Here is a 27,137-nt window from a genome sequence, read left to right as displayed (position 1 = left end):
GTATGTAATCTTTCTTTTATTCTTTTATTTATTTTAATCCTTATTTATTAATATGGAATTGGAGAATTATGATTTCCTTTCACACAATACTATAACAGGAAATAAGTACTTTAGACTTATTTAGTATATTCAACTATGTAAAATGTATTTTTCTGAAATAAATACCAGTATTTAGTTATTTGTTGTATGTCCTTCATTTTTCCAAGTTGGTTAACTTGTTTAAAGTAACAAGATAGTGTTTTCCACTTACTTGTCTGGTAGTATTTATGTACTCTACTAGGCTGTAACTTCATAGTCTTAGACTATAAAGTATTGTGATAATTTACGTAAAACATTCAGTTTCTTGTTCATAATGACCACACTTACCTATTTCCTGGTTATATTCTAGAGGACCGTGTAGTTATGTTAGTCTGCTTGAGTTATTTTTTATACTTAATGGAAAAGAACTACTAGTAAGAAGCAGTAGATGTAATGGAAAGAACATGAGCTTTGGAGTTAGACATTTCTCAATTTGAATCATGGCTCCATTGCTAATTTAACATATGGATGAGATCAACTTTATCTATCTGTCTGTCTGTCTGTCTGTCTATCTATCTATCTATCTATCTATCTATCTATCTATCTATCTATCTATCTATCTCAGATATAGTGTACTTTGTCACTTCCATTTTTCTATATTTAAAAAAAGTAGCAGTCGTTGATTTTATTCTTAGTGTAATTTCGACAAATGATGCATTAAAATATATACCCAATTATCACTATTAAAAACCAATAAGAAATTTCCACCCATTATTCTTTTACTCCTTGTTATACTAACAGAATAAAAAAAGTAACATCTAAAGACCTTCCCGAATCTGTAGTAGGTCAATCAGTAAACGCTTATTGTGTGCAAAAATAGTGTATTAAATTCAGTGGACACTCTTTGACCTCAAGAAATTTATAACCTACAGAGAGCACAGAGATGTAAAGAAATTAATTGTACAAATCAAAATTGAATAAGTACTATTAAAGAGGTATAAATATAATAAGATTTCAAAAGTAGCAGCAAGTAATTTCAGTGAAGAAGAGGTTAAGGAAGCTGTGGAAAAATGTGAAAAGGGAGACATCCTGGAAAGTTTAATAGAGGAAGTGGCATTTTTCTTCAGCTTTATAGAATTCGTAAATTTTCAGTAGGTTTGATAGGCTAAGTTTAGGCAATTGCAGTAGAACATGCTTCATAAATTAGGAAATTTTTGGTGGTAGAAGTTCTGTGTAAAGCCACATTCAGGGGTGATTATGTTCTGGGAAGGGGTTTATAGCTATTTCAACACTGGATTAAACACTGGGTTTAATTTTGAGATGTTATCCATTAATGGACCATGTGAGTAAATACTGTGAAATTCTAAACATATATTAATTTAAAAACATACTAAGCTTTTTAAGCCTTTGAGATTATCCTGTTACTACATTCTAATTTTTAATTAGCCTTTCAGACTGAAGGGAAACTGTACTTAATACTGGATTTTCTCAGGGGAGGAGATGTTTTCACAAGATTATCCAAAGAGGTAAGTAGCTGTACATTTTTACTGTATTTTCTTGAAACAAAACTAAGAAAAATACACTTTTGTTCTTCCACTAATTACATTTTTCCTATTGAAATTTTAAATGGTAACTACTCTGTTTGTTTCATTGCATAGTATTTGGTAATGTGCCTGATAATGGCATTTTCTATCATCTCAATGTGCTACTCATTTTCTTAGGCAGAAGAGCAATATGAATAACTGGATAAAGTAGATACGGGCAAGCCTAGGACTTTGGCTACTCAAGCTACCTAAACACCTCTGGGAGTAGTGTTTATTCATTTTAAAATAGCTTTATGGAGGTATAATTGACATACAATAAACTGTACATACTAAAGTATACAATTTTATAAGTTTTTACATTTGTATATAACTGTGAAACCATCATTACCATAAGAATAATTAGCATATCTGTCATTCCTTAAAGTTTTCTTGTGTCCCTTTGTGATACCGTCTTCCTGCCCTAACCCTGCTGAATCTGCTTTCTGTCACTATTTGGTTTGTATTTTCTAGGAGTTTATATAAATGGAATCATATAGTATATTCATTTTTTTTTGTCTGGCTTAACATAATTATTTTGAGATTCATCTATGTTGTATGTACTAAGTATTCATTTTTATTGATGGGTGGTATTACTGATTGTATGGATACGTCATGATTTGTTTATCATTCACCTGTTGATGGATTTTTGGGCCATTGCAGTTTTTGATATTACTAATAAAACTGCTGTAAACATTCATGTACAAGTGATTGTATCATATGTTTTCATTTCTCATGGGTAAATACCTAAGAGTATAATGACTGGGTCATGTGCTAGGTGTATGTTTAACTTTTAAAGACACTGCCAAACTGTTTTCCAAAGTGATTATATAAATTTTACATTCCCACCAGCAGCGTAAGAGAGTTTCAGTTGCTCCACATCCTTGCCAACATTTGGTATGGTCAGTCTTTTAAAATTTTTGAACATTAGATTAGTTTTTAGTGGTATCCCATTGTGGTTTTGAATTACGTCACACTAATGACTAATGATATTGAGCATCTTTTCATGAGCTCATTTGCCATCTATCCTCTTGGTAAAATGTCTGTTTAAATGTTTAGCCTGTTTTTTTAGTTGGAATGTTTGTTTTCTTATTGAGTTTTGAGAGTTCTTCATATATTTTGGATGTAAGTCCTTGATCATATATGTTATTTGGAAATATTTTCTTCTGGTCTATAGTATGTCTTTTCATTCTCTTAACACTGTATTGACAAGCAGAAGTTCTTAATTTTGATGAAGTCTGATTTATAGGATTTTTTTCCTTTTATTAATTGTGTTTTTAGTGTTCTATATAAGGAATATCTGCCTAATTACAGGTAAAGATTTTCTGTTATGTTTTCTAGAGGTTTTGTAGTTTGAATTTTACATCTAGATTTAGGATCCGTTTTGAGTTCATTTTAGTATATGGTTATAGGTATGTGCAGAAGTCCTTTTCTTTTGTTCACATAGATATCCAGTTGTTCTAGCATCATTGTTGGAAAAGTCTGTCTTTTCTTCCCTGAATCACCTTACATTTTTCTTGAAAACCAATTGATCATATATATGAAGGCCTATTTCTGGATATTCTATTCTGTTCATTGGTCCATTTGTCTATCTTTATTACAATTATACACTGTCTGAATTACTGTATCTTTATAATATGTCTTGAAGTGAGGTAGTGCAAATCCTTGAGCTTTGCTTTTCTTTTTGAAAGTTTAGCTCTTCTAGGTCCTTTGCATTTCCATATCAATTTTAAAATCAGCTTTTCACTTTGTACAAAAATGCCCTGCTGGGATATTGGTTGGGATTTTATTGAACGTATAGGTCAATTTGCAGATAAGTTACATTTTAGTAATATTGAGTCTTTTAATTCATGAACATGATATCTTTCTCAGTTTATTTAGGTCATCTTTAATTTCTCGCAGTATTGTTTTCAGTGTAATTCTTGCACTTCTTTTGTCAGATTTACCTCTAAGTAAATCCTGTTTTTAATGTTATTGTAAATAGAGTTGACTTCCTAATATCAGTTTTAAATTGGGTGGAAACACAGTCAATTTTTTGTGTATTGAGCTTGTTTCCCACAGTCTAGCCAAACTTAATACTTCTAGCAGCTTTTAGAAATAGATTTCAAAGGTTGAGAAAGATTTCTGTAACTGTTTTTTGAGAGTTTTATAAAAAATCAGAAATCAATTTTAGATTTATTCAAATGCTTTTTCTTCATTTATTGAGATTATAATTTTTTTAGTCTTACTTTGATGAATTACATTGATTGATAGATGTTGAACCAACCTTGCATTTATGGATGAACCCCACTTCATCTTGATGTATTAACCTTTTTATAAAGTTGGATGGTATTTGCTGAAAATTTGTTAAGAAGTTTTGCATCTATTTTTATGAGGGATATTTGTGATTTCCTTGTATTATTTTGTCTATTTTTGGTGTTAGAGTAATTCTGACTCCAAAGAATGAGTTGGGTATAGTTTTTGCCTCTTTAACTTTCTAGGAAAGTTTGTGTAGATTCAATGATAAATTGCCCTTAAATGATTGATAGAATTCACCAGTGAAGGCATCTGAACCTGAAGTTTTTCTTACAGGAAAGTATTTAACTACAAAATCAATTTATATAATAGACTTGCGTTATTTCTTTTGGAGTGAGCTTTGATAACTTATGTCTTTTAAGGAATTTGTCTATTTCATCAAAATTACTAAATTTATTGGCATAAAAATGTTCATAATATTCCCTTATTGTCCTTTTTGTAGTTGTGGAATTGTTAGTGATGTCACTGCTCTCACTTTTGATGTTGGTAATTCATGTTTACTCTGTTTTTGTTCTGCTTAGCCTCACTAGAGATTTTATCAATTTTATTACTCTCAAAGAAACAACTTTTGGTTTCATTAATTTTTCTGTATTCTATTTCTGTTTTCTATTACATTGTTTTCTGCTTTAATCTTTTTTTCTGCTTATTTTGTGTTTCATTAGCTTTTCTTTTTCTGGTTTTTAAGATGGGAGCTGAAGTTATTAATTTGAGGCCTTTCTTCTTTTCTAATAACGTAGATGTTTTGTGTTATAAATTCACCTCTGAGTACTGCCTTAGGGTCATCCCACAAGTTTTGATATGTGTCACTTTTATTTTCTCTCAGTTCAATGTACTTTATGATTTCCTTTCTATTTCTTTGACCCATTGGATATTTAGAAGTCCACTTAATTTACAAGTATTTGGGCATTCTTCCACATATCTTTCTATTGTTGATTTCTACCGTAATGTTGTTGTGGTCATAAGACATACATTGTATGACTTTAATTCTCTTAAACTTACTTTTATTTGCTTTATGCTTCAGAATATCATGTATCTTGGTAAATGTTGCATGTCCACTTGAGAAGAATGTGTATTCTGCTATTTTTGGGTGGTGGAAGGTTCTGTAAATGTGGATTTTTAGTTGTTTCAAGTTGTTTGATAGTGATATTAAATTGCCTATATTCTTTCTAATTTTATGCCTATTCTACAAATTTTTGAGACAAGGATTGACACCTTTTACTTTAATTATGAATTTGTATATATCTTCTTGAATTTCTGTCAGTTTTTGTTTCATGTGTTTCAAAGTTCTGTTATTAGGTACATAAGCCTTTAGGGTTATTATTCCCTCTTGATGAATTGACCCCTTCATCATCATGAGATGACATGACTGACTTTGTCCCTGGTAATGTTCTTTTCTTCAAAATCTAATTTGATACTTATATGGTCACTCCAACTGTTTTCTAAAAATGTATTGTTAGTTTGGTATATCTTTTTTCATATTTTAACTTTAGCCTATTTGTGTCTTTATATTTAATGTGTGGTACTTAAGGAAGCATAATTTCCTTGTTTTTAAATCCAGTCTGAGAGTGTGTCTTCTAATTGGGATATTAGACCTGTTACATTTTACGATTATTTTTGCAGTTGTATTTAAATCTACCATCTTGCTATTCGGGATTATTTTTGTCCCATTTGTTCTTTGTTCTTTTTTCCCTCTTCTCCTGGCTTCTTTTTAATTACTTTTTTTTTTTTTTTTTTACAATTTCATTATTATCTCTGCTGTTGATTTATAAATATTATCCATAACACTTTATTGTGTAATTTAATAGTTGCCTTAGGATTTGTAGTATAAGTTTTAACTCAGAGGTCAGGAAAATATGGTCTTCAGGCTAAATTTGGCCACTTTTCTTTGTAAATAATGTTTCATTGGAACATAACCATACTCATTTGTTTAAGTATTGTCTGTTCCTTATGTTGTACTTCAATGGAATCATACTTGCATAGTCATTTTTACTGGATAGCAGGCATGGTGGATTTAATTTTCTTACATACTGGATACCTTTATTTTCATATAAGTAGCATTTAGCTTTTTTCTAGGATGCAGTTCATTGTCTTGTAAACACTTTGATCATTTTGGGCCTTGTATTTAAGCTTTAGTCATGTGGGACTAGGAAAGTATTTCGTTTAAGATTAATTTTTCCTCAGTATTGAAGCATGTCCTTTCTTATACTCTAACAAACACTCTTTGAATTATGAGGCTTTTCACTCTCCCTTTTGGGAAGAGGAGCTGTCTCAGTCGTTTGTGAGCTGAGTGGGCTCTTTCTTTTAATCTTTTAAGGTTTTTCTCTTCCTGGACTTGGGCTTGGGTAGTTTCCTCGGATCCATGTTTGACTATGTATATGTATATATATGTGTGTGTGTGTGTGTGTGTGTGTGTGTGTGTTTTGAGATGGAGTCTCAGTCTGTTGCCTCGGCTGGAGTGCAGTGGCGTGGTCTCAGCTCACTGCAACCTCTGCCTCCCGGCTTCAGGTGATTCTCCTGCCTCAGCTTCCTGCATAGTTGGGACTACAGGTGCACAATTAGCCTGGCTAATTCTTGTAATTTTAGTAGAGATGGGGTTTCACCATGTTGGCCAGGCTGGTCTCAAACTCCTGACCTCAAGTGATCTGCCCGCCTTTGCCTCCGAAAATGCTGGGATGACAGGCATGAGCCCCAGTACCCGGCCCATGATTGACAATTTTTTTTTTATTGGATAGCAGGCATTGTGACATTTGGCTTGTTAAGGTGATGAACATTTTTGTATTTCTGTAACTATTATTGTTCTCTGTTCTGAGACATAAAACTAGTTTGATCCCTATAGGTCTTACTTTTAAAGTTTGTTAGATTGGACCAACACAGCTTTCAGTCAGGGGTTAATTTTGCTCCACTACTGAAGCAAAATCCTTCTGATTACTTTGTCTGATGTCCTATGAATTATGAGATTTTCTGCTCTGGCCGAAGGCAACAGGAACTATTCCTGGCCATGGTGAGTTCATCGATTGGTTCCTCTAACCTTTCATTCCTTTCCTGGTTTAGGGTAATGTCCTCACTCACATGTGCTGAATATTTCTCTGCTGAATGCTTGAAGGAGACTGTCTGCATATCTACAGAGTTCTCTTTGTGCAGTTTACTCTTCTCTAATACTCGATCCTGTGAATTTTGTCCTCCTTCTCCAAGACTCTCTGTTCTGGCTTATCTACTCAGGAAGTCTTTCAGGCTCCACCTGACTTAGCCCTCCCTGTACTACCACTTGGAAACTCTTTCCAGGTAGTAAGCTAAGGCAGTTGTGGGGCATACTTCATTTGTTCCCTGTCTCTCAGTATTCAGTGTCCTTTGTTGCCTGATGTCCAGTGTCCTGAAAAGTATCATTTCATATGTTTTGTCCTGTGTTTTAGATTTTTCAGGCATGAGATTAAATCCTGTCTTTGTCTGCTTCATTTTTTCTTTAAGTAGTAGTCTGGGAGTAGCATTTTAATTGGGTGATAATAGTTCAATGTCTTACTTCCAGAATTTACAGTGTAGAATGTGGGAGAGCTACTGTTGATTCCCAGAGCTTTGGAACTTGCTGTGATAAAGGAACAGTGTGTTTCTGGTATGCTAGCCAGTGCTTAAGTGGCTAAGGTCTCTGGCTTATATCTGTCTACCTCCAGTGTAGAATGTGCCATGCGTGAGCATAGGGTGTGTTATTGGTATATTATTAACTATAGAACATAAATCAATATGTGAAAGGGATTGTCTAGGACCCCCTTCTAAGGAGGGTCTTTAAAGGACCTTGTTAAAAACTGGTACCAAGGCATAGAAGGACAACAGTGTAATAAGGCTCCATTATTCATGATTTCTTGCGTTAGATTTTAGAAGTGTCACAAATATGTTTGAGAAATTCTTGTAGTCATTTCTAATTTTCTTTTAAACTCTTCAGACCTCCATTCTCGATGTGGGACTATCTAAACCCATACTAGCACAGAGATGCAGTCAGTAAGTTTTGATTCCTAAGTCTGGAATATTAGGTAAGAGCAAGCATTTTAAATGCATTACCCGAAAGATAATAAATTAGTACATTGATTGAGCAGCCTTTTAAAAAATGATTCAATGGTTACTTCTGTAGACAGCTTATTAATAATCAGATGTTTGTTGGTTATACTTCACTTGTGTGTACAAAAAATTGTTAAATAATCCAAAATGAGGACATGTTTTTATACCTTAGAAAAAGACTTTTTAAGTATATTTTTGTATGTTTTAAAGAATTTTATAATGTATGTCATTTGTATTTTAAAGGGAAAGATACCTATCCAAATTTCCCTTCCTCAAAATGTACACACACACACACACACACACACACAGACAAATACACAGGTAAACAAAGAGAACTCTTAAGCTGTGCTTTATTTTGCTTATATCAAGAAAATGTAGTAGAATGAATGGCTGATTATTGTAACGCTGTCAGTTCTTCTAATGTTAATTTATTGGCTTAACAAAATTCCAAATAAAGCCACAATAGGGATTTTTGTTTGATGTTGACAGAATTATTTTATAGTTTCCTTGGAAAAATAAACAAATGCAAAGAAATAACATTTTTTGTTTGTTTGTTTTTTGAGACAGGGTCTTGCTCTATCACCAGGCTGGAGTGCAGTGGCACTATCCTGGCTCATTGCAACCTCAACCTCCCAGGCTCAGGCAATCCTCATGCCTCAGCCTCCCGAGTAGCTTGGACTACAGAAGCATGCGCCACTATACCCGGCTACCTTTTTTTTCAGTAGAGATGAGATCTTGCTTTGTTGCCCAGGCTGTTCTCAAACTCCTGGGCTCCAGTGATCCTCATGCATTGGCCTCCCCAAATTCTCTTGTTTAAAACTTTATAAAGTGTGCATAAGCAAAACATTATAGTATCAACACGAGATTAGAAACATACTGTATATCCCCAAAATATCCTGTTATAGATTACTTACCATATATCATTATGATAAAGGAAGAATCACAAATTGCGGCAAAGAGATTTTTCAATAAATAGTATTTGAGAAATCGCTTAAATATTTCAAAAAATCGTTTTAAAATGCCATCTCTACCATATACAAAAATAAATCTTACTTACATAAAAGAGCTAAATCTTGAAAACCCAGCTAAATATTTTGTTGACCATTGGATGGTGAATGTCTCCTTAAATCATCTATATATTTGACTAGCAAAAATTAAGGATTACTGAGCATAAAAAACTAGCACAAAATTGGATAAGTATTTGCAGCTAATATGATAGAAAACTGACATTTTTAATATTTAAGTGACTCGTGCCAATTGACAAAACAGTAAGTCAGTAATAGAAAATAAGCACAAACATTACTGATAATTCACAAAAAAAGTAGAAAGACTACTAAACATGAAAAACAGTGTTCAGCCTAAAAATCAAAACTTAAATTTAAAAAATAATGCCATTTTCGCACACCAAATTTGAAAAGGCTTTTACAGGGTATATTCCATGCTATCAAGGATGTGGTAAGACAAATGCTTTCATAAACTGCTGATGGGAGTGGAAATTACTATAACCTTTTTGGAAAATAATTTTGTTGTGTATGTCAGGAATCTTTGACTATTTATGCTCCTTGACCCAGCATTTCATTTTTTAAAAAAAATTCTTAATTCATTTTGAGAAAATAATCATAAATATCAGTAATATGTACATATGCATATTGCAGAGTTATTTCAAATAGTGAAAAACTGGAAATAACCTAAATGTCAAGAAGGGGAATGTTTAGGTAACTTACAGTAAATTGGTATGGTTATATTGTACAGCTATTGGAAACTATTTATAAATAAATTTTAAAGACATAGAATGCTTATTATATAATATCAACTGGGGATAAAGGAGGCCACTAAATAGTACTTATACGGTAGTCTGATTTCAACTCTATTAAAACACACATTCATAGACACATTCAAACACAGATATGCACAAAAAATTGAAAAGCAGATGACAAAATATTAAAAGTGCTTAGCTCAAGAGTACTGGAGTTTAGGATGATTTTCATTTTGTTGGGGGGGAGGGCGATTTATGAGTAGGACGATTAGTGGTTTGGAAAGCATTATTGGCAGTGAACCTAAAATTTGTTTTTAGAAAAGCAAACATTGCAGCATAGCATGTGGCAGAAGTGGCTTCTAGGGAAGAGTTCATTCTTATGGACAAGTATCCCTGAGTTCACATCTTGGGCCTCCTCCTTACTAGCTGTGTTATTTTGGACAAGTTACTTAATCACTCTGAGTTTCTTTCTCCATTTGCAAGATGTTCCTAATACCTACCTCATAGAGTTTGGAAGCTATAATAACATAATGATTGTACAGTGCCTGGCACATAATTTCTACTTAGTAATGTTTTATTTGCATCTATCATGAGGCTTTCCACCAAGACAACTTCATGACAAGGTGATAGGCTTGCATAACTATAACTAGGCAAAGTTTTTTCTAATTTAGTTCTAAATAGTTTTTATTTAGCCTTTTCTTATGTATTAGCTTTCAGAGAACTTTCTTATTATCCTTGGTTAGAAGTTGAATAGGCAACAGTTATTTTTATTCTTAATAAAAAGTCAAGTGAAAGTGATGTTTTTATACTTTTACCATTATAATATTCAAATTAATGCTCCCAAAACTTAGATAATAAACAATCTTTGTTTTTCTGTTGATCATTTTAAAAAGTAGTTAGCATATCAGAAGTTATTAACTGCTTATTCTCTGCAATTTTACTAGTAACCTGGATCTGCATTGTGAAATGCAGGGGCCCTAAATGGGCAAGCAGGTTGTAAGCTATTATGACATGTACTTTATGCAGTTTTGAGCCTTCTTAATAATCCAGAGGTTTCTTTATGAAAATAACCCATTTTGAGAAAAATATTTGATTTCACCAATCTGGAGTTCTTGCTAAACCTTAAAAATTACATCTCATGGCTGATTAGTGTCCAATTCTATGTGTAAATGAATACTCACTAGTGAATGGATTTAGATATAAATCTATAATAATAATACCTTATGGTTATTTAAAGTTTTTTATGTTTAATATGGTTTTAAGTTTAATATGGTTATATTAAAGTTTTTTAAAGTTTACAAAGCTTTTTTTCCACATAAACTGATTTGATTCTTACAACAACCTTGTTAGGTATATACAGCAGATATTATTGTTCTGTTTTACAGATTTAGAAACTGAGGCCCAAAGGGCTAAGTGACATGTCTGATATTACACTGCCAATTCTGATTCAAGTTCATTACTCTTCACTTCATCATAGCAGCCGTATTTCCAGGCACAAAATGATTGAGTAATACAGTGCCATTACACTCATATACATTACTAACAGAAGAGGCTTGGATCCACCCCTTAGGTCAGAGATGAGTTCACAATTGTGTGTAAGATAAGAGTTACTAAATTAACAACTTGTGGTAGTGTAGTAAAAGCTTTGGGTTTGTAGAGCCCCTAAAAGTGAAATTTCTGAGAAATGATAGTAGACAGTAAAAGAGAGAATGGTAGAAATAGTGGAATTCCCAGAGCTAAAACAAAATACCTTCTATATTTCAAATACCCTAAGGGTAACTGTATTATAGCAGAGTACTAAAATTAATATTGGTATTATGGGACTAAGTCACTTTCAAAAAGGTGAATCTTGTGCTGTGCATTTAGTGTGAGAAGACATACAAACAACATAATGTTTTGGAAAGATTTACATTAAAATGGTTAATATTGAAGAGACGCATTCTTAAAGAGTTTCGTTTCATTTATATAGAAATCTTATTTCTCTGGTATTGCCAATAATTATGCCAGTCAAATAAGAATTGACTATGCTTATTATCTTATTATTTTCCTAGATTTGTCTGTCTACTCATTTTGAAAGAAGTATTTTTAAATATACTGAATACTGAAAGAAAGGTCAAATGATAATTCATTATTTTGTTCTAGGTTCTGTTTACAGAGGAAGATGTGAAATTCTACCTCGCAGAACTGGCCCTTGCTTTGGATCATCTGCACCAATTAGGAATTGTTTATAGAGACCTGAAGCCAGAAAAGTAAAGTTGTATTCTTCTTTTGTATTCATGTTGTCTGTGTTTCTGGAAGTACTTTTTGTCAAACTCTATTAGGTCTTTTAAATATTATAGGGAATTCTATATGAGTTACATGAAACTTGTTTGTAAAAAGTAATCTTTGTAAGACATACATTGACTTTAAGTTAATCATTTAAATTTTTAAAATATATTAAATAGATACTGACCTATCTTAGTTTTATGATTTTTATGTAAATGTTTTATGTAAAATATTTTATTCCATCTTGTTGAATGTGAATTTTGATTTACAGCATTTTGCTTGATGAAATAGGACATATCAAATTAACAGGTATGCAGATTTTCTTATTATACCCTTAGCTGCTTGATTCATATTTTTTATTATTTTAATATAAATTTGTCTAAGCCTGTTTTTTTCTCTTTCTGAATTTGATTTACAATTTATTCGTCTCTTTAGTGAATTAAATGTTATTTGATGGTTAGACTGCTCTCAATATGTTCTAATTGTAATATTAAAAAATTGTACATTAGATACACTTATTGTAAATAATGATAGTTTTTTAGGTAACAATACGTCATCTGAGTTTCAGTCTAGACAGAATGATGTATCACAAGTAGTCATCACATTTGAAATATAGTGACAACCTTCCCTCTGCCTTCCCTGACTCCTGGCAACCACTTATATGTTCTACATGTCTATAATTTTGTTATTTTGAGAATGATATAGAAATAGAATCATACAGTTGTCACACTACTGAGCATTTATCCTAGAAAAATAAAAACCTATGTTCACATAAAAGCCTATATATGAATGGTCATAACAACCCTACTTGTAATAGCCCGACTGGAAGTTACCTAAATGTTCTTCAAAAGGGGAATGAATAAATATAAATTGTCATATGTCCATGTGATGGCATGCTACTCAGCAGTAAAAAGGAAAGACCTGTTGAGACATCCAGCAACTTGGATGGATCTCAAGGGCATTGTGCTGAGTGAGCCAGTATCAAAAGGTTACATGTGTTTTCAATAGATAGTAAATTCTGTATTTTATTATTTGAATGTTAGAACAGAGGTAAAATGAAGATGTGGTCTTTACAGATAATTTTAAATAGGTACAGTTTAAAGGTAAGTTGCTTTAAATTCCTGTGCATACTGCATCAATGCAAAAATAAAATATCAGTTACCTCAAAAGCGGACATAAATATGAAAAAGTTCAAATAAAGTTTAGTAACTCTTACTGATTCACAGCCTGATTATCTTTTTCATGTACAAAAGAAATGATGTGGGTTCGAAGATATTTAAAGAGAAAAAGGAAAGGAAAATAACAATCGGGAACAGTAGAGTTTTGAGATTTTTATATAATACATAAATTTGTATTTTACAGCAATTAAAAAGATAATTAAAAATTAATTCCTCTTTTCATTTTTGCTTAATAAAGTATACCTGTTTTGTCAGAGGTGAGAAAGAGAGGTGGGAAAGAGTAGAAAAAAACCCTATTTTTCTCTCTCTACGTTAAGGTTAGTTACGTAAATAATGATGCCAAGTTGATTTGTATTTAGTATTCTCATTTTAATTCTGCTTTTGATAGATTTTAGAGACTTAAACTGTCTGAGGAGGGAAGAATAGATAGAATCAATATTAATTTATAAGCAAGGGACACAAAGCATGTAACAGGAAGAAATGTGATTCATAATTTTTTTGACAACTCAATTTATTTTCCTTGCAATGGCACAAACATTTCTGTTAAAGACTGTGTACAATAATAAATATTAGATAATTTACAGTTTTGTGATTATAACCTAGGTCAAGGTTTTATAATGACTACATTTATGGATTTACCCCGACAGCATTCCAATGAGGTTGGCTAAAGTATGACCACTCACAGCAAGTATTTTAACCCATTTATGCCGGAGGCTGCAATTTTTTGAATTTTTGCAGTCAGACTTTGATGATGACCTTGAGCAGTAGGATATAAATAACTCCCACATGCTTAGCGTTCCAATAATGGAACACTAGGCATAAATTGGTTTAAGAATTCTTTTATAATGTTTAATTTATGTTCTTTATCTCTCTTTCTCTTTAATTTTTCTTGTTTACTTTCTTTCTTTCTTAACCTCCTGTGTATCTTTCCTCCCTGCTATACGTCTCTTCCTATCTCCTTCTTTCCTTCCATATTGAATAGTACAGTAAAAAATACCAGATTGATTGCTATTTGCTGTTGACACCAGGGAGCTGTGTGCATGTTGTTATGATTTAGCAATGTCTCACCTAGGGAGGGTCTTTGCTAGCATTCTGTTTTCCAAGAATAATTGCAGGAGAATGACAATACTTTTTTTTTTTTTTTTTTCCACCAGTCCACTTTAGAAATTCTCCAGACATGAGGAATGGACCTAATATCTGAAATGACAGGCTACTGTGAAATTACAATGGACTATAGAAAGTTTCGTGTTATAACTGTGCTTTGAGTCTGATTGGCCTCATTCTGAGTTTATGATTTTTATAGCGGATCAGTAGAATGAGAGTGGATGAGAGTGGATATCCCCAAATATCTACATCCTTGCTAATATATTATTTATATTATATATTATTATAAGATTTAAGTTTTTTTTTTCTGAAATCCTGCATCCTTTTCATACTCTGTACAAAATCCCTCCCATAGTTTATATAAAAATAACTTTATAATATGACTTGCCTCTTTAGAAAAATTATTTAAATCATAATATCCCATTAAAAAGTATAGCTTGAATACAGAATCTATTTGAACTGTGATTAATCTGTTGCACTTTTTAAATTTTTTTTTTTTTAAGAGACAGAGTCTTACTCTGTCACCCAGGCTGGAGGGCTGTGGCATGATCACATCTTATCACAGCCTTTATTTAACTCCTGGGCTCCAGCCATCCTCCCACCCCAACCTTCTGAGTAGCTGGGATTTCAGGAACGTGCCACCACATCCAGCTATTTTTTTTTTTTTTTTTTTTTTTGTAGAGACAGAGTCTTGCTATATTGCCCAGGCTGGTCTTGAACTCCTGGCCTCAAGCAATCCTCCTGCTACGGCTCCCCAAAGTGTTGGGGTAACAGTTGTGAGCCACTGTGCCCAGCCTATAATGTGTTTTCTGAGAGACGTAATTCAGAAGCAACTTCTACAAAGAGAGGGAAGAAAAATATACAGTGGTCAGAGATGTAAATCACACAGTACTTAAGCTGAGTATTTAAGAGAAGAATGTATACTTGAGAAAATAATTCTATGTAGTTTTTATAGTTACTTGCAAACTAATCACTGAGATTGCTTTTATTTATAGTAAATATTCATCAAATTATTATATTCTGAGTGTGCTTTTAAAGTTTAAAGTCTTATAAAAGAGTCTTTTAGATTACAAAGATGTGAAACACTGACACTCAAACCTACCCCCCAAAATAACCCTTCCATTATATAGTTGAATTGTACATTTTCTTTTATTTTCAAATTAGTGATTTGGAAAAACCACTGTATAACATATGGCTTATCTAATCTTGTAGCTAGTTTTATAGTTGTACAATTTTTGTTAGTTGATTGCTGAACAAATTATACTTGTTAAATAACAGTTTAGTCAGAAATAGTATGGCAAAGGAACTCTGTGGATTGGCATAAATCTCTGAAAGGTTAACAGGTGAATAAGAAAATTCTTCTCTCCCCACTTCTCTCTGGAATGGCCAAAGAAACCAGTGTTCTTCTCCACAAGCTATGTTATATTCAGCTGAACTGACCTGGAAGACTAGATGTAATTATATTTACTTTTGTAAATGGAATGTGCAGAGTTTACAAGTTTCAATATACAGAGAAAGAACATAGTAGCACAGTGAAAAGATTTTTAAAGATTATACTGAAAGTTAAAATACATTAAGCTATTATCTCAGGATAAGTGATTTTTTAAATGAAAATATTGAGCAGAGTTAGAAAATCAGTTTTGAGGGGACCTAAAATTAAGAGTTAATGTTGATGTTTTGTTGTAAACGAGCAATATAGGGCTTATAGATTTTTAATTTTTAAAATGAAAGTATACTTTACATATGTTAAAACTCATCCTTCTGATGTCTTTTGGTGATGGAACTATCCTGTGTCTTGACTGCATCAATGTCAGTGTCCTGGCTGTGGTTATAGTACTATAGTTTTGCAAGATTTTAGCATGGGGGACACTGGATAAACAGAATCCCTGTAGTTTTTCATGTAACAGCATACGAATCTGCAATCATCTCAAAATATAAAGTTTAATTTTTAAAAATCACTTTTTTGTGTATAGTTCTGCAAGTTTCGACAAATGCGTACAGCCTTGTAACTATCACCAAAATAAAAATATGGAACAGTTCCATAACCCTCCTCCTCCAAATTCTCCCCTTATAAGTCAATCCTCCCTTTACCCCAAGCCAACTACCAGTCTACTTTCTGTTCCCGTATATATGCTTTTCCCACAATGTAATTATGAAGAGAGGCATACAGTATACAGCCTTTTGAGACTGGCTTCATTTAATTAGCATAGGGCATTTGAGATTCATCCATATTGTTGGCTGTATCAATGAATATTTTTTTAAATTGCTAAGTAGTGTTTCATTTTATGGTGGTACCATAATTTGTTTATCCATTCCTCAATGAGGAGGCATTTGAGTTGTTTCCTCTTTTGGGCAATGATGAATAAAGCCACTGTAAACCTTCATGTATAGGTTTTTTGACCATAAATTTTTATTTCCTTTAAGTAAATACATAAGGAGTGAGATTAGTTGATCATATGTTGAGTGTATTTAACTAAGTGAGAAAACTTCAAACTGATTCCCAAAGTGGTTGTAATATTTCATATACCCACCCGCAATGTCTAGTGGATCTGTATCCTCACTAGCATTTTGTATTGTTAGTATTTTTTATTTTATCTATTCAAATAGGCATTAGGTAGAATTATCATGGTTTTATTTTGTATTTTTCTAAAACTAATGACACTAAGCACATTTTCATGTATTTATTTCTTTGAAGAAGTGTCTATTCAGATCTTTTGCCCATTAAAAAATGGATTGTTTGATTTTCAACCTATAATATTTTATATTTTTTAAATTTAAATTTTAATTTTGTGGGTACATACTTGTATATATTTATGTGTTGTATGAGATATTTTGATACAGGCATGCAGTGCCTAATAATCACATCAGGGTAAATGGGGTATATACATCATCTCAAGCATTTATCCTTTGTGTTACAAGCAATCCAGTCATATGCATTTAGTTATTTTAAAATGTATAATTATATTATTTTGGACTATACTCACCCTGTTGTGCTAGCTAATATTAAGTCTTATTTATTCTCTCCAACTGTTTTTCACACCCATTATCCATCCCCCATCCTCTAAGTCCCTTCCCCTTGTACCCTTCCTAGCCACTGGTAACCATCCTTCTACTCTCTATTTCCATGAGTTCAATTATTTTAATTTTCATCTTTCATAAATAAGTGAGAACATAAGTTTATTTTTCTGTGCCTGGCTTATTTCAGTTAACACAATGATCTCCAGTTCCACTCACAATGCAGATGAAAGGTTCTTACTCTTTTTTATGGATGAATAGTACTCTGTTGTGTTTAAGTGCCTCATTTTCTTTATCCATTTGTCAGTGGGCATTTAGATTGCTTTCTTATCATGGTTATTAAAAACAGTGCTGCAGCAAACATGGGAGTACAGATATCTCTTCATTGTACTGATTTCCTTTCTTTTACATATGTACCCAGCAGTGGGATTAATGGATCGTATGGTAGCTCTATTTTTAGTTTTTTTGAGGAACATCTAAACTGTTCTCCATAGTGGTTGTGCAAATTTACATTCCCACCAACAGCGTATGAGATTTCCTTTTTCTCCGCATCCTCATCAGCATTTTTTTATTGCCTGACTTTTGAATAGAGGCCTCATTTTAGGGAGAAATTATATCTTACTGTAGTTTTGATTTGCTTTTCTCTGGTGATCAGTGATGTTGAGCACCTTTTCATATGCCTGTTTGCCATTTGTATGCTTTCTTTTGAGAAATGTCTATTCAGATCTTGTGCTCATTTTTTAATTGGATTATTAGACTTTTTCCTGTAGAGTTGTTTGAGCTCCTTGTATATTCCTGTTATTAATCCCTTGTCAGATGGGCAGTTTGCAAATATTTTCCCTTATTCCGTGAATTGTCTCCTCATGTTATTGATTGTTTCCTTTGCCATGCAGAAGCTTTTTAACTTGATGTGATCCAGTTTGTACATATTTGCTTTGATCACCTGTGCTTGTGGGCTATTACTTAAGAAATCTTTGCCCAGTCCAATGTCCTGGCAAGTTTATCCAATGTTTTCTTGTAGTAGTTATATTGTTCAAGGTCTTAGATGTAAATTTTTAATCTATTTTGTTTTTATTTTTGTATATAGCAGGAGCTAGCGATATAGTTTCATTCATCTGTATATGCATATCCAGTTTTCCTAGCATATATGCATATCCAGTTTTCCTAGCACCATTTATTGAACACGCCGTCCTTTACCCATTGTATGTTCTTGGCACCTTGTCAAAAAGGAATTTACTATAGGTACATGGATTTATCTCTGGGTTCTCGATTCCATTCCCCTGTCCTATGTTTCTGTTTTCATGACAGTACCATGTTACTATAGCTTTGTAGTATAATTTGAAGTCAATAATGTGATTCCTCCAGTTTTGTTCTTTTCTCATAGGTAGCTTTATCTATACTGGGTATTTTGTGGATCCATATAAATTTTAGGACTTTTTTTTCTATTTTTGTGTAGAATCTCATTCTATTTTGAAAGGTATTCTATTTTGAAAGGTATTGTGTTTAATCTGTAGATTGCTTTGGGTAGTATGGACAATTTTAACAATACTGATTCTTTCAATTCATGAACTTGGAATACCTTTCCATTTTTTGTGTGTCTTTCTCAATTTCTTGCATCATTTTAGTATGTTCCTTTTTACATGTCTTCTTTAATTTCTTTTTATCAATGTTTTGTAGTTTCATTGTATAGATACTTTACTTCTTGTTTAATTACTAGGTATTTGATTTTCTTTTTAGCTATTATAAGTGGGATCACTTTCTGGATTTCATTTTCAGATTGTTCTCTGTCGGCCTGTAGAAATGCTACTGATTTTTGTATGTTCATTTTGTATCCTGCAACTTTGTTGAGTTTGTCAGTTCTAATAGTTTCTTGGAGGAGTCTTTTGGTTTTTCCAAATGTAAGATAATACCATCTGTAAAAAAGGATAATTTGACTTCTTCCTTTCTCACTTGGATACCCTTTATTTCTTTCTCTTGTCTGATTGCTCTGGTTAGGACTTGCAGTACTATGTTGATTAACAGTAGTGAAATCAGGCATCCTTGTTGTGTTCCGGGTCTCAGAGGAAAGGATGTCAGTTTTTCCCAATTCGTTATGGTACTAACAGTGGGTTTGTCATATATGGCTTTGATTATGTTGATGCATGTTCCTTCTATACCCAGTTTTTTGAGGTTTTTTTTTTTTTTATCATGAAGAGATGTTGAATTTCATCAGGTGCTTTTTCAACATCAGTTGAAATCATCATGTGGTTTTTGTCCTTCATTTTGTTGGTATGATGTATCATATTACGTGATTTGCATATGGTGAACCATCCTTGCATACCTGGGACAAATCCCACTTGGTCTTGATGAACAGTCTTTTTGATGTATTATTGAATTCAATTTGCTAGTATCTTGTTGAGGATTTTTGCATTATTATTCATCAGAGATATTGGCCTGTAGTTTTTTGTTGTTGTTGTATCTTTGTCTGGTTTGGGTATCAGGGTAATACTTGCCTCATAGAATGACTTTGGGAGTATTCCCTCCTGCTCTATTTTTTGTAATATTATGAGCAGGATTGGTATTAATTCTTCTTTAAATGTTTGGAGGAATGTAGCACTGAAGCCATCAGGCCCTGGGCTGTTCATTACTGAGAGACTTTTTATTATTGTGTTGATCTTACTACTTGTTATTGACCTCTTCAGGTTTTGGATTTCTTGGTAGGTTTTATGTGACAAGGAATTTGTCCATTTTCTTTAGATTTTCCCGTTTATTGGCATATAGTTGCTCATAGTAGCCACTAATGACCCTTTGAATTTTTGTGGTATCAGTCATAATGCTTCCTTTTTCATCTCTAATTTTAATTATTGGGGTCTTCTCTCTGTATTTTTTTGATAGTCTGGCTAATGGTTTGTCAATTTTGTTTATTTTTTCAAAAAGCAAGTTTTTATTTCATTGATGTTTTATATTATTTTCCTCATTTCAAATTCATTTATTTCTGCCCTGATATTTATAACTTCTTTCCTCCTATTAATTTTGGGTTCAATTTGCTTGCTTCTCTGGTTCTTCAAGATACATCATAAAGCTATTTGAAGTTTTTTTTTTTTTTTTTGATATAAGCACTTTCAGCTATAAATTTCCATCTTAGTACTGCTTTCACTGTATTCCATAGGATTTTTTATGTTGTATTTCTATTATCATTTGTTTCAAGAATTTTTAAAATTTCTTTTTTAATGTTTTTATTGACTCTCTGGTCATTCAGGAGCATATTGTTTTATTTCTATGTATTTATATAGTTTCCAAAATTCCTCTTGTTGTTGATGTCTAGTTGTATTCAATGTGGTCACAGAAGATGCTTGATGTTATTTCAGATTTTTGAATATATTAAGACTTGTTTTGTGATGTAACATATGGTCTGTTCTTGAGAATGATCCATGTGCTGAGGAGAAGAGTGTGTATTCTGCAGCCTTTGGATGAAATGTTCTGTAAGTATCTATTAGGTCCACTTCTTCTATGGTGCAGATTAAGTCTGATGTTTCATTGTTGAGTTTTCTGTCTGGGAGGTCTGTCCACTGCTGAAAGTGGGGTGTTGAAGTCACTGGCTGTTACTGTATTGAGTTCTATATCCCTCTTTATCTATAATATTATTTGCTCTCTATATATGGATGCTCCAGTTTGGGGTACATAGATATTTATAATTTTTCTGTCTTCTTGCAAGATTGACCCCTTTATCATTCATTATATAATGACCTCCATTTCCCTTCTTGCAATTTTTGCCTTCAAATCTATTTTGTATGATATGACTGCTCCTGCTCCTTTGTGGTTTCCATTGGCATGGAATATCTTTTCCCATTCCTTTATTTTCAGTCTGTATGTGTCTTTATGCGTGAAGCGTGTTTCTTGTAGGCAACAGATCATTGTTTCTTGTTTTTTCATGGGTTCATCCAGTCTATGTATTTTTATTGTTTAGTCCATTTATATTCAGTGTTGTTATTAATGAATAGGGACTTACTCCTGCCATTTTTTTTAGTTGTTTTCTGGTCCGCTCTTCCTTGTTTTCTTCCTCCCTGCCCTCCTTTTACTGAAGGTGATTTTCTGTGGTGCTGTGATTTAGTTTCTATTTATTTATTTATTTATTTATTTATTTATTTATTTATTTAGAGATGGAGTCTCACTCTGTCGCCCAAGCTGGAGTGCAGTGGCACGATCTCGGCTCACTGCAAGCTCCACTTCCCAGGTTCATGGCATTCTCCTTCCTCAGCCTCCCAAGTAGCTGGGACTCCAGGTGCCTGTCACCACACCCGGCTAATTTTTTGGTATTTTTAGTAGAGATGGGGCTTCACCGTGTTAGGCAGGATGGTCTCGATCTCTTGACCTTGTGATCCGCCTGCCTCGACCTCCCAAAGTGCTGAGATTACAGGCATGAGCCACTGCACCTGGCCTCTTTCTTTTTATTTTTTGCATATTGTATGTTTTTCGGTTTGAGATTACCATGAGGCTTGCCAATATGATCTAATACCCCTTATTTTAAACTGATGGAAACTTAACACTGATTGTCTAAACAAACATGCAAAAAAAACCTGCTGAAAAACACTACACTTTGACTTCGTCTCCCCACTTTTCAACTTTTTATTGCTTCTCTTTATGTCTTATTGTACTATGTTTTGAAAAGTTTTTGTAGTTATTGTTTGATTGGTTCGTCATTTAGTCTTTCTACTTAAGAGGAATTTACACCCCACAATGACAATGAAATAATATTCCCTGCATTTTTCTTTGTGCTTACTATTATAGAGAGTTTTGTACCTTCAGATGATTTCTTCTTGCTCATTACATACTTTTCTTTCAGATTGAAGAACTCCCTTTAGCATTTCTTATAAGACAGGTCTGGTGTTGATGAAATCTCTGTTTTTGTTTTTCTGGGAAAGTCTTTATTTCTCCATCATGCATGAAGAATACTTTTTGCCAGTTATAATAGTGTAGACTAATTTTTTTTCAGTGCTTTAAATATGTTATGCCCCTCTATCCTAACCTATAATGTTTTCACTGAAAAGTATGCTGCCAGGTGTATTGGGGCTCCATTATGTGATTTGTTTATTTTCTCTTGCTGTTTTTAGGATAATTTATCATTGAACTTTTGGAGTTTGATTATTAAATGCCTTGAGGTGGTCTTCTTTAGTTTAAATCTGTTGGGTGTTGTATAACTTTCTTGTACTTGTATGTTTATTTCTTTCTCTAGGTTTCGGGAGTTATCTGATAGTATCCCTTTGAATACACTTCTTACCCCTCTTTCTCTCTCTACTTTCTATTCAAGTCCAGTAGCTCTTAGACTTGCCCCTCTTAGGCTATTTTCTAGATCTTGTAGGCATGCTTTATTCTTTTCCTTTTTTTTAAATTTTGTCTCCTCTGTGTATTTTCAAATAGCCTGTCTTGAAGCTCACAAATTATTTTCACTTCTTGATCAGTTCTTCTATTAAGAGACTGTCATGCATTCTTCAGTATATCAAGTTGCATTTTTCAGCTCTAGAATTTCCACTTGATTCTTTTTAATTATTTTAATCTCTTTATTAAAGTTATCTGATAGAATTGTAAATTCCTTCTCTTTGTTATCTTTAGTTTCGTTGAGTTTCCTCAACAGAGCTATTTTGAATTATCTGTCTGAAAGCCTGCATATCTATCTCTGTTTCTCCAGAATTGATTCCTGGTTCCTTATTTAGTTCATTTGGTGAGGTCATGTTTTTCTGGATGGTCTTGCTGCTTGTAGATGCTTGGGAGTGTATGGGCATTGATGAGTTAGATTTTTAATTTGGTCTTCGCACTCCAGGCTTATTTGTACCTGTCCTTCTTGGGAAGACTTTACAGGTATTCGCTGGGAGTTGAACCCCAAGCCCAATAATGCTACAGTTTTATAGGCTCCTAGAGGTAACCCATTGGTGGCCTTGGATAAATTCTGGAAGAATTCTCTGTATTACCAGTTGGAGAACCTCATTCTTTTCCCTTATTTTCTCCCAAACAAATGGAGTCTATCTCTGTGCTGAGCCACCTGGAATGGGGATGTGGTTATGCAATCACTCCTATGGCTGCCACCACTCAGACTGTATTAAATCAAACTGCAAGCCAGCACAACACTGGGTCTCGCCCTTGGCTCACTATAACTATTACCTGGGTAAAACCTATTTTCACTCAAGACCATAGTGCTCTACAATCAGCAGATGTTAAGGCCAAACAGGTTTGTGTCTTTCCTTTCAGGGCAGTGAGTTCCCCCTGGCCCCAGGTAGGACCAGATATGCTGTCTGGGAGCCAAGGATTAGAGTCACATACCTTAGAAATTTACCTGAAGTTCTATTCTACTGCAACTAAGGTGGCACTCAGACCATAACCCAGAATCTTTGTTGCACTTCCCTCCCCTTTCCACAGGCAGAGGAACCTCTCCCTGTAGCCATCAGCACCAGCAGCCCATAGCAGGGGTTCTCCCAGGCCACTGGCAACGTTCACTTAAAGCCCAGTGGTTCTTCAGTCAACAACTGGTGAATGCTGCCAGGCTGGGAATTCACTCTTCGGAGCACTGGGCTCCCCTATGCCCCAGGGCAGATCTAGAAATGATATTCAAGAGCCTAGGCTTAGACTCAGAGATCTCAAGAGCCTGCTTATTGGCCTACCCCACTGTGGCCAAGCTGGTGCCTAAGGTGCATTACCTTTCTGTCTGCTTTTCTCAAACGGAAGGATTTTTTTTTCTGTAGCTACCACAGCTCTCAATTTTTGGGTCACACCTGAAGCCAGCATGTCTCAGAGCCCAAGGTCCATGGTGTACTACCTGGGTATATTGCTGCTGGTGGTTGTTCGTGGTGCAAGAGCTCTTTAATCAGCAGGCAATTAATCCTGCCAGGACTGGGTTCTTCTTTTCAAGACAGTGGGTTTCCTTTTGGCCCAAGGTGTGTCTAGAAATATCATCCATGAGCTAGGGCCTGGAATGGGAACCTCACAACTCTGCACAGTGTCCTGTCCTACTATGGCTGAGCTGATATCCAAGATGCAAGACAAAGTCCTCTCTACTCTTTGCTCCTTCCTCCTTAAGCGGAAGGAAGGAGTCACTTTTGTTGCTGTGCTATCTGGGTTTGGGGGAATGGTGGCACAAGTACTCCCTTAGCCACCCTGACTGGTATTTACCTAGGTCACATGCCACCCTAGTCCACTGGCTCTAATTCCAGTTCAACACTAGTAGTTGCCTAGGAATTGCAGAGTTTACATCTTAGACTGCCTTTTAAGTTTACCTAGGACCCCAGAGCACTTTGGCCCAAGATGGTGAGGCTTGCTGAGGAGTTCAAATTTAGACCACTGGGATGGGCAATTCCCTTCTGTCTAGTTCTTGTCCAAAAACTTCCTCCGGCCGGGTGCAGTGGCTCATGCCTATAAACCCAGCACTTTGGGAGGCTGAGGTGAATGGATCATCTGAGGTCAGGAGTTCGAGACCAGCCTGACCAACATGGTGAAACCCTGCCTCTACTAAAAGCACGAAATAAATTAGCCACCCATGGTGGCAGATGCCTGTAATCCTAGCTACTCAGGAGGCTGAGGCAGGAGAATCACTTGAACCCGAGAGGCAGAGGTTGCAGTGAGCAAGACTTTGTCTCAAAAAAAAAAAAAAAAAAAAAAAAAAAAAAAAAAAAAATAAAAAATAACAAAACCTTCCTCCATATGTGGGTGCTGGCTGAGGCGAGCATGACTTTGCTCTCTGCTGTAACAGGGCAGCACTGAATTCAATGTAAAGCCCCCCAGTTGCTGAGTTTTCCCTCCCCTATCTGCAAAGACTCTCCTCATTGCATGACTGCTGCTGGGGCATGGGGAGGGGGTGTCATCAGTGATTCATGACTGTCTCTTCTACCCTCTCCAATGCCTCTTTCAGCAATATGAAGTTACAACTAAGTACTGTGATCACTCACCTGATTTTTGATTCTTGTGATGGTGCTTTTCTGTGTGCAGAGAATTGTTGAACTTTGGTGTTCCTGCAGAAGCTACAAATGGTATAGGCTTCTATTTCGCCATCTTGCTCCATCCTCTCCTCCTGTAGCTTCTTTTTCATTTTCTTAATACCATTTTCTGAAGAACAGTTTTGTTTATTTCGATGATATCTAGTTTATCATTTTTCTTTTATGGATTATACTTTTCATGTATAACCCAAGATCACAAAGATTTTCTATTCTTTTTGTAAATTTTATATTAGGTTTTACATGGTTTACGATCCATTTTGAGTTAATTATTTATGGTAAGAGGATGAACTTTTCTATATCTCTATCCTACTTGTTCTGGTACCATTTGTTGAAAAGACTGCTTTTTCTCCATAGAATTGTTTTTGCACCTTTGTGATAAATTAAGTGACATTGTAGAGCCAGTTATAATGTGATGTATGTGATCTAAATCACTGCAGTATGCATAAATCCATAGTATATAAACCACAGAACTTATGGGGAAAATGGGGCAAGGGGCATAACTTTAAAATGTTTAATCAGTGATACTCAAAAGAGAAGAAAGTAAAAAGGGTAGCATTGTTTTATATGTTCTAAATGATTAAGAAATACATAAAGACTGCAATAAATACAGTTCCTTACCTTGAAAAAGACCTGAAGTTTGCTTGTGGAAGTGGGTGTCAGAAAAGTTACAGTTTGTAAATTATAGTGATGTAGTGGAAGTTAGATTATCTGGAACTGGAAGGAAAGTTTTAACACTAGAGGTGGACAGGAGTGGCTCATAACAAATACAGTGAAGTAGCTGGTAGATGTTTGAGGTGTGTGCATATGTGTATTTTATGTATTTCTACTTTCTTAAGCTCAGCTGGTTCAGTTTTCTGTGCTCATATGATGTTTCCTGCAGACAAAATCACCCATAAGCCAGTGTGAAATTCATGTTATACTTAGATTGTTTGCTAAGATATCAGTTGCATTAGAACAAATTTGCATTTTCAAAAGAAGCATTATAGCAAAATTAACTGTATATGTTAGTCTATTATTGTACACTCTTCTGTTCCGTTGATATATATGTCCAACCTTTTTCTGGTACCCCACTGTCTTGATTACTGTAGCTTTATAGTAAGTGTTGAAGTCAGGTGTAGTAGAAGTCCTTTAACTTTCTTCTAACTTTTCAAAATTGTTTAGACTATTTTATTTTCTTGACTTTTTTATACAACTTGTAGAATCAGCTTATTGATTTCTACAAAAGAAATTTTGCTGGGATTTTATTAAAGTTTCATTGAATTGGTATATCAGTTTGGGGAGAATTCATACCTTAACAACATTAAATCTTCCAATTCATGAACATGGTATATCTTCCCATTTATTTAGGTCTACTTTGATTTGTTTCATCAGTGTTTCCAGTTTTCAGCATATGATTCTTGCATATATATTTTATAGCTGTAGTTGTATATTTATACCTGTAGATTTCATGTTTGATATTTTTGGTGGTATTATAAATGGTATTTTTAAAATTTCGTCTTCCAGTTGTTCATTAGTAATACCAGGAAATAAGATTGATTTTTATATATTGATATCTTTAGCTCTTTGAAGGCTTTGAACAAAAATGGAAGCTCACCAAAGCCAAAGCAAAATTTGTTTTTTTAGTATTTTAAAAAGTATAAGTTACTATTTCTGTTTTGTCTTAGTCTATTTTAAAACTTAGATCAATATGGCAGCTTTGATTTAATTGTTGTTCCCTCACATTTTTTGCATTGTATTCTAGTGCAGACCTGAAAGCATGTATTTTGAGGATGAGATTTAATGGAGGGATCTTTAAATGACCTTAAAGAGTATTGTTATGAAATACAAGCTACTTTCTCTTATTGATCTCACAGGAACTTTCTTAAGAATAATTGTAGGCCATCCATAAATAATTGTAATGTTTAATACATTATTTTGT

General features: G+C 33.9%; 1 protein-coding gene across 5 annotated transcripts in view; it reads left to right on the top strand.

The window, feature by feature from the left end:
• The window catches only part of RPS6KA6 (ribosomal protein S6 kinase A6), a 132,841-nt gene that overhangs the window by 41,122 nt on the left and 64,582 nt on the right, over positions 1-27,137 (top strand). For all 5 annotated transcript variants that reach the window (XM_050776337.1, XM_050776336.1, XM_050776335.1 and 2 more), the window contains 3 exons: positions 1,465-1,544; positions 11,839-11,945; positions 12,233-12,270. In XM_050776337.1, coding sequence (XP_050632294.1) covers positions 1,465-1,544; positions 11,839-11,945; positions 12,233-12,270 — 225 coding nt within the window. The remainder of the gene's footprint in view (positions 1-1,464; positions 1,545-11,838; positions 11,946-12,232; positions 12,271-27,137) is intronic.

This window comes from Macaca thibetana, chromosome X (genome assembly GCF_024542745.1).
Source record: "Macaca thibetana thibetana isolate TM-01 chromosome X, ASM2454274v1, whole genome shotgun sequence".
Lineage (NCBI taxonomy): Eukaryota > Metazoa > Chordata > Mammalia > Primates > Cercopithecidae > Macaca > Macaca thibetana.
This window is presented reverse-complemented; position numbering and strand designations above follow the sequence as displayed.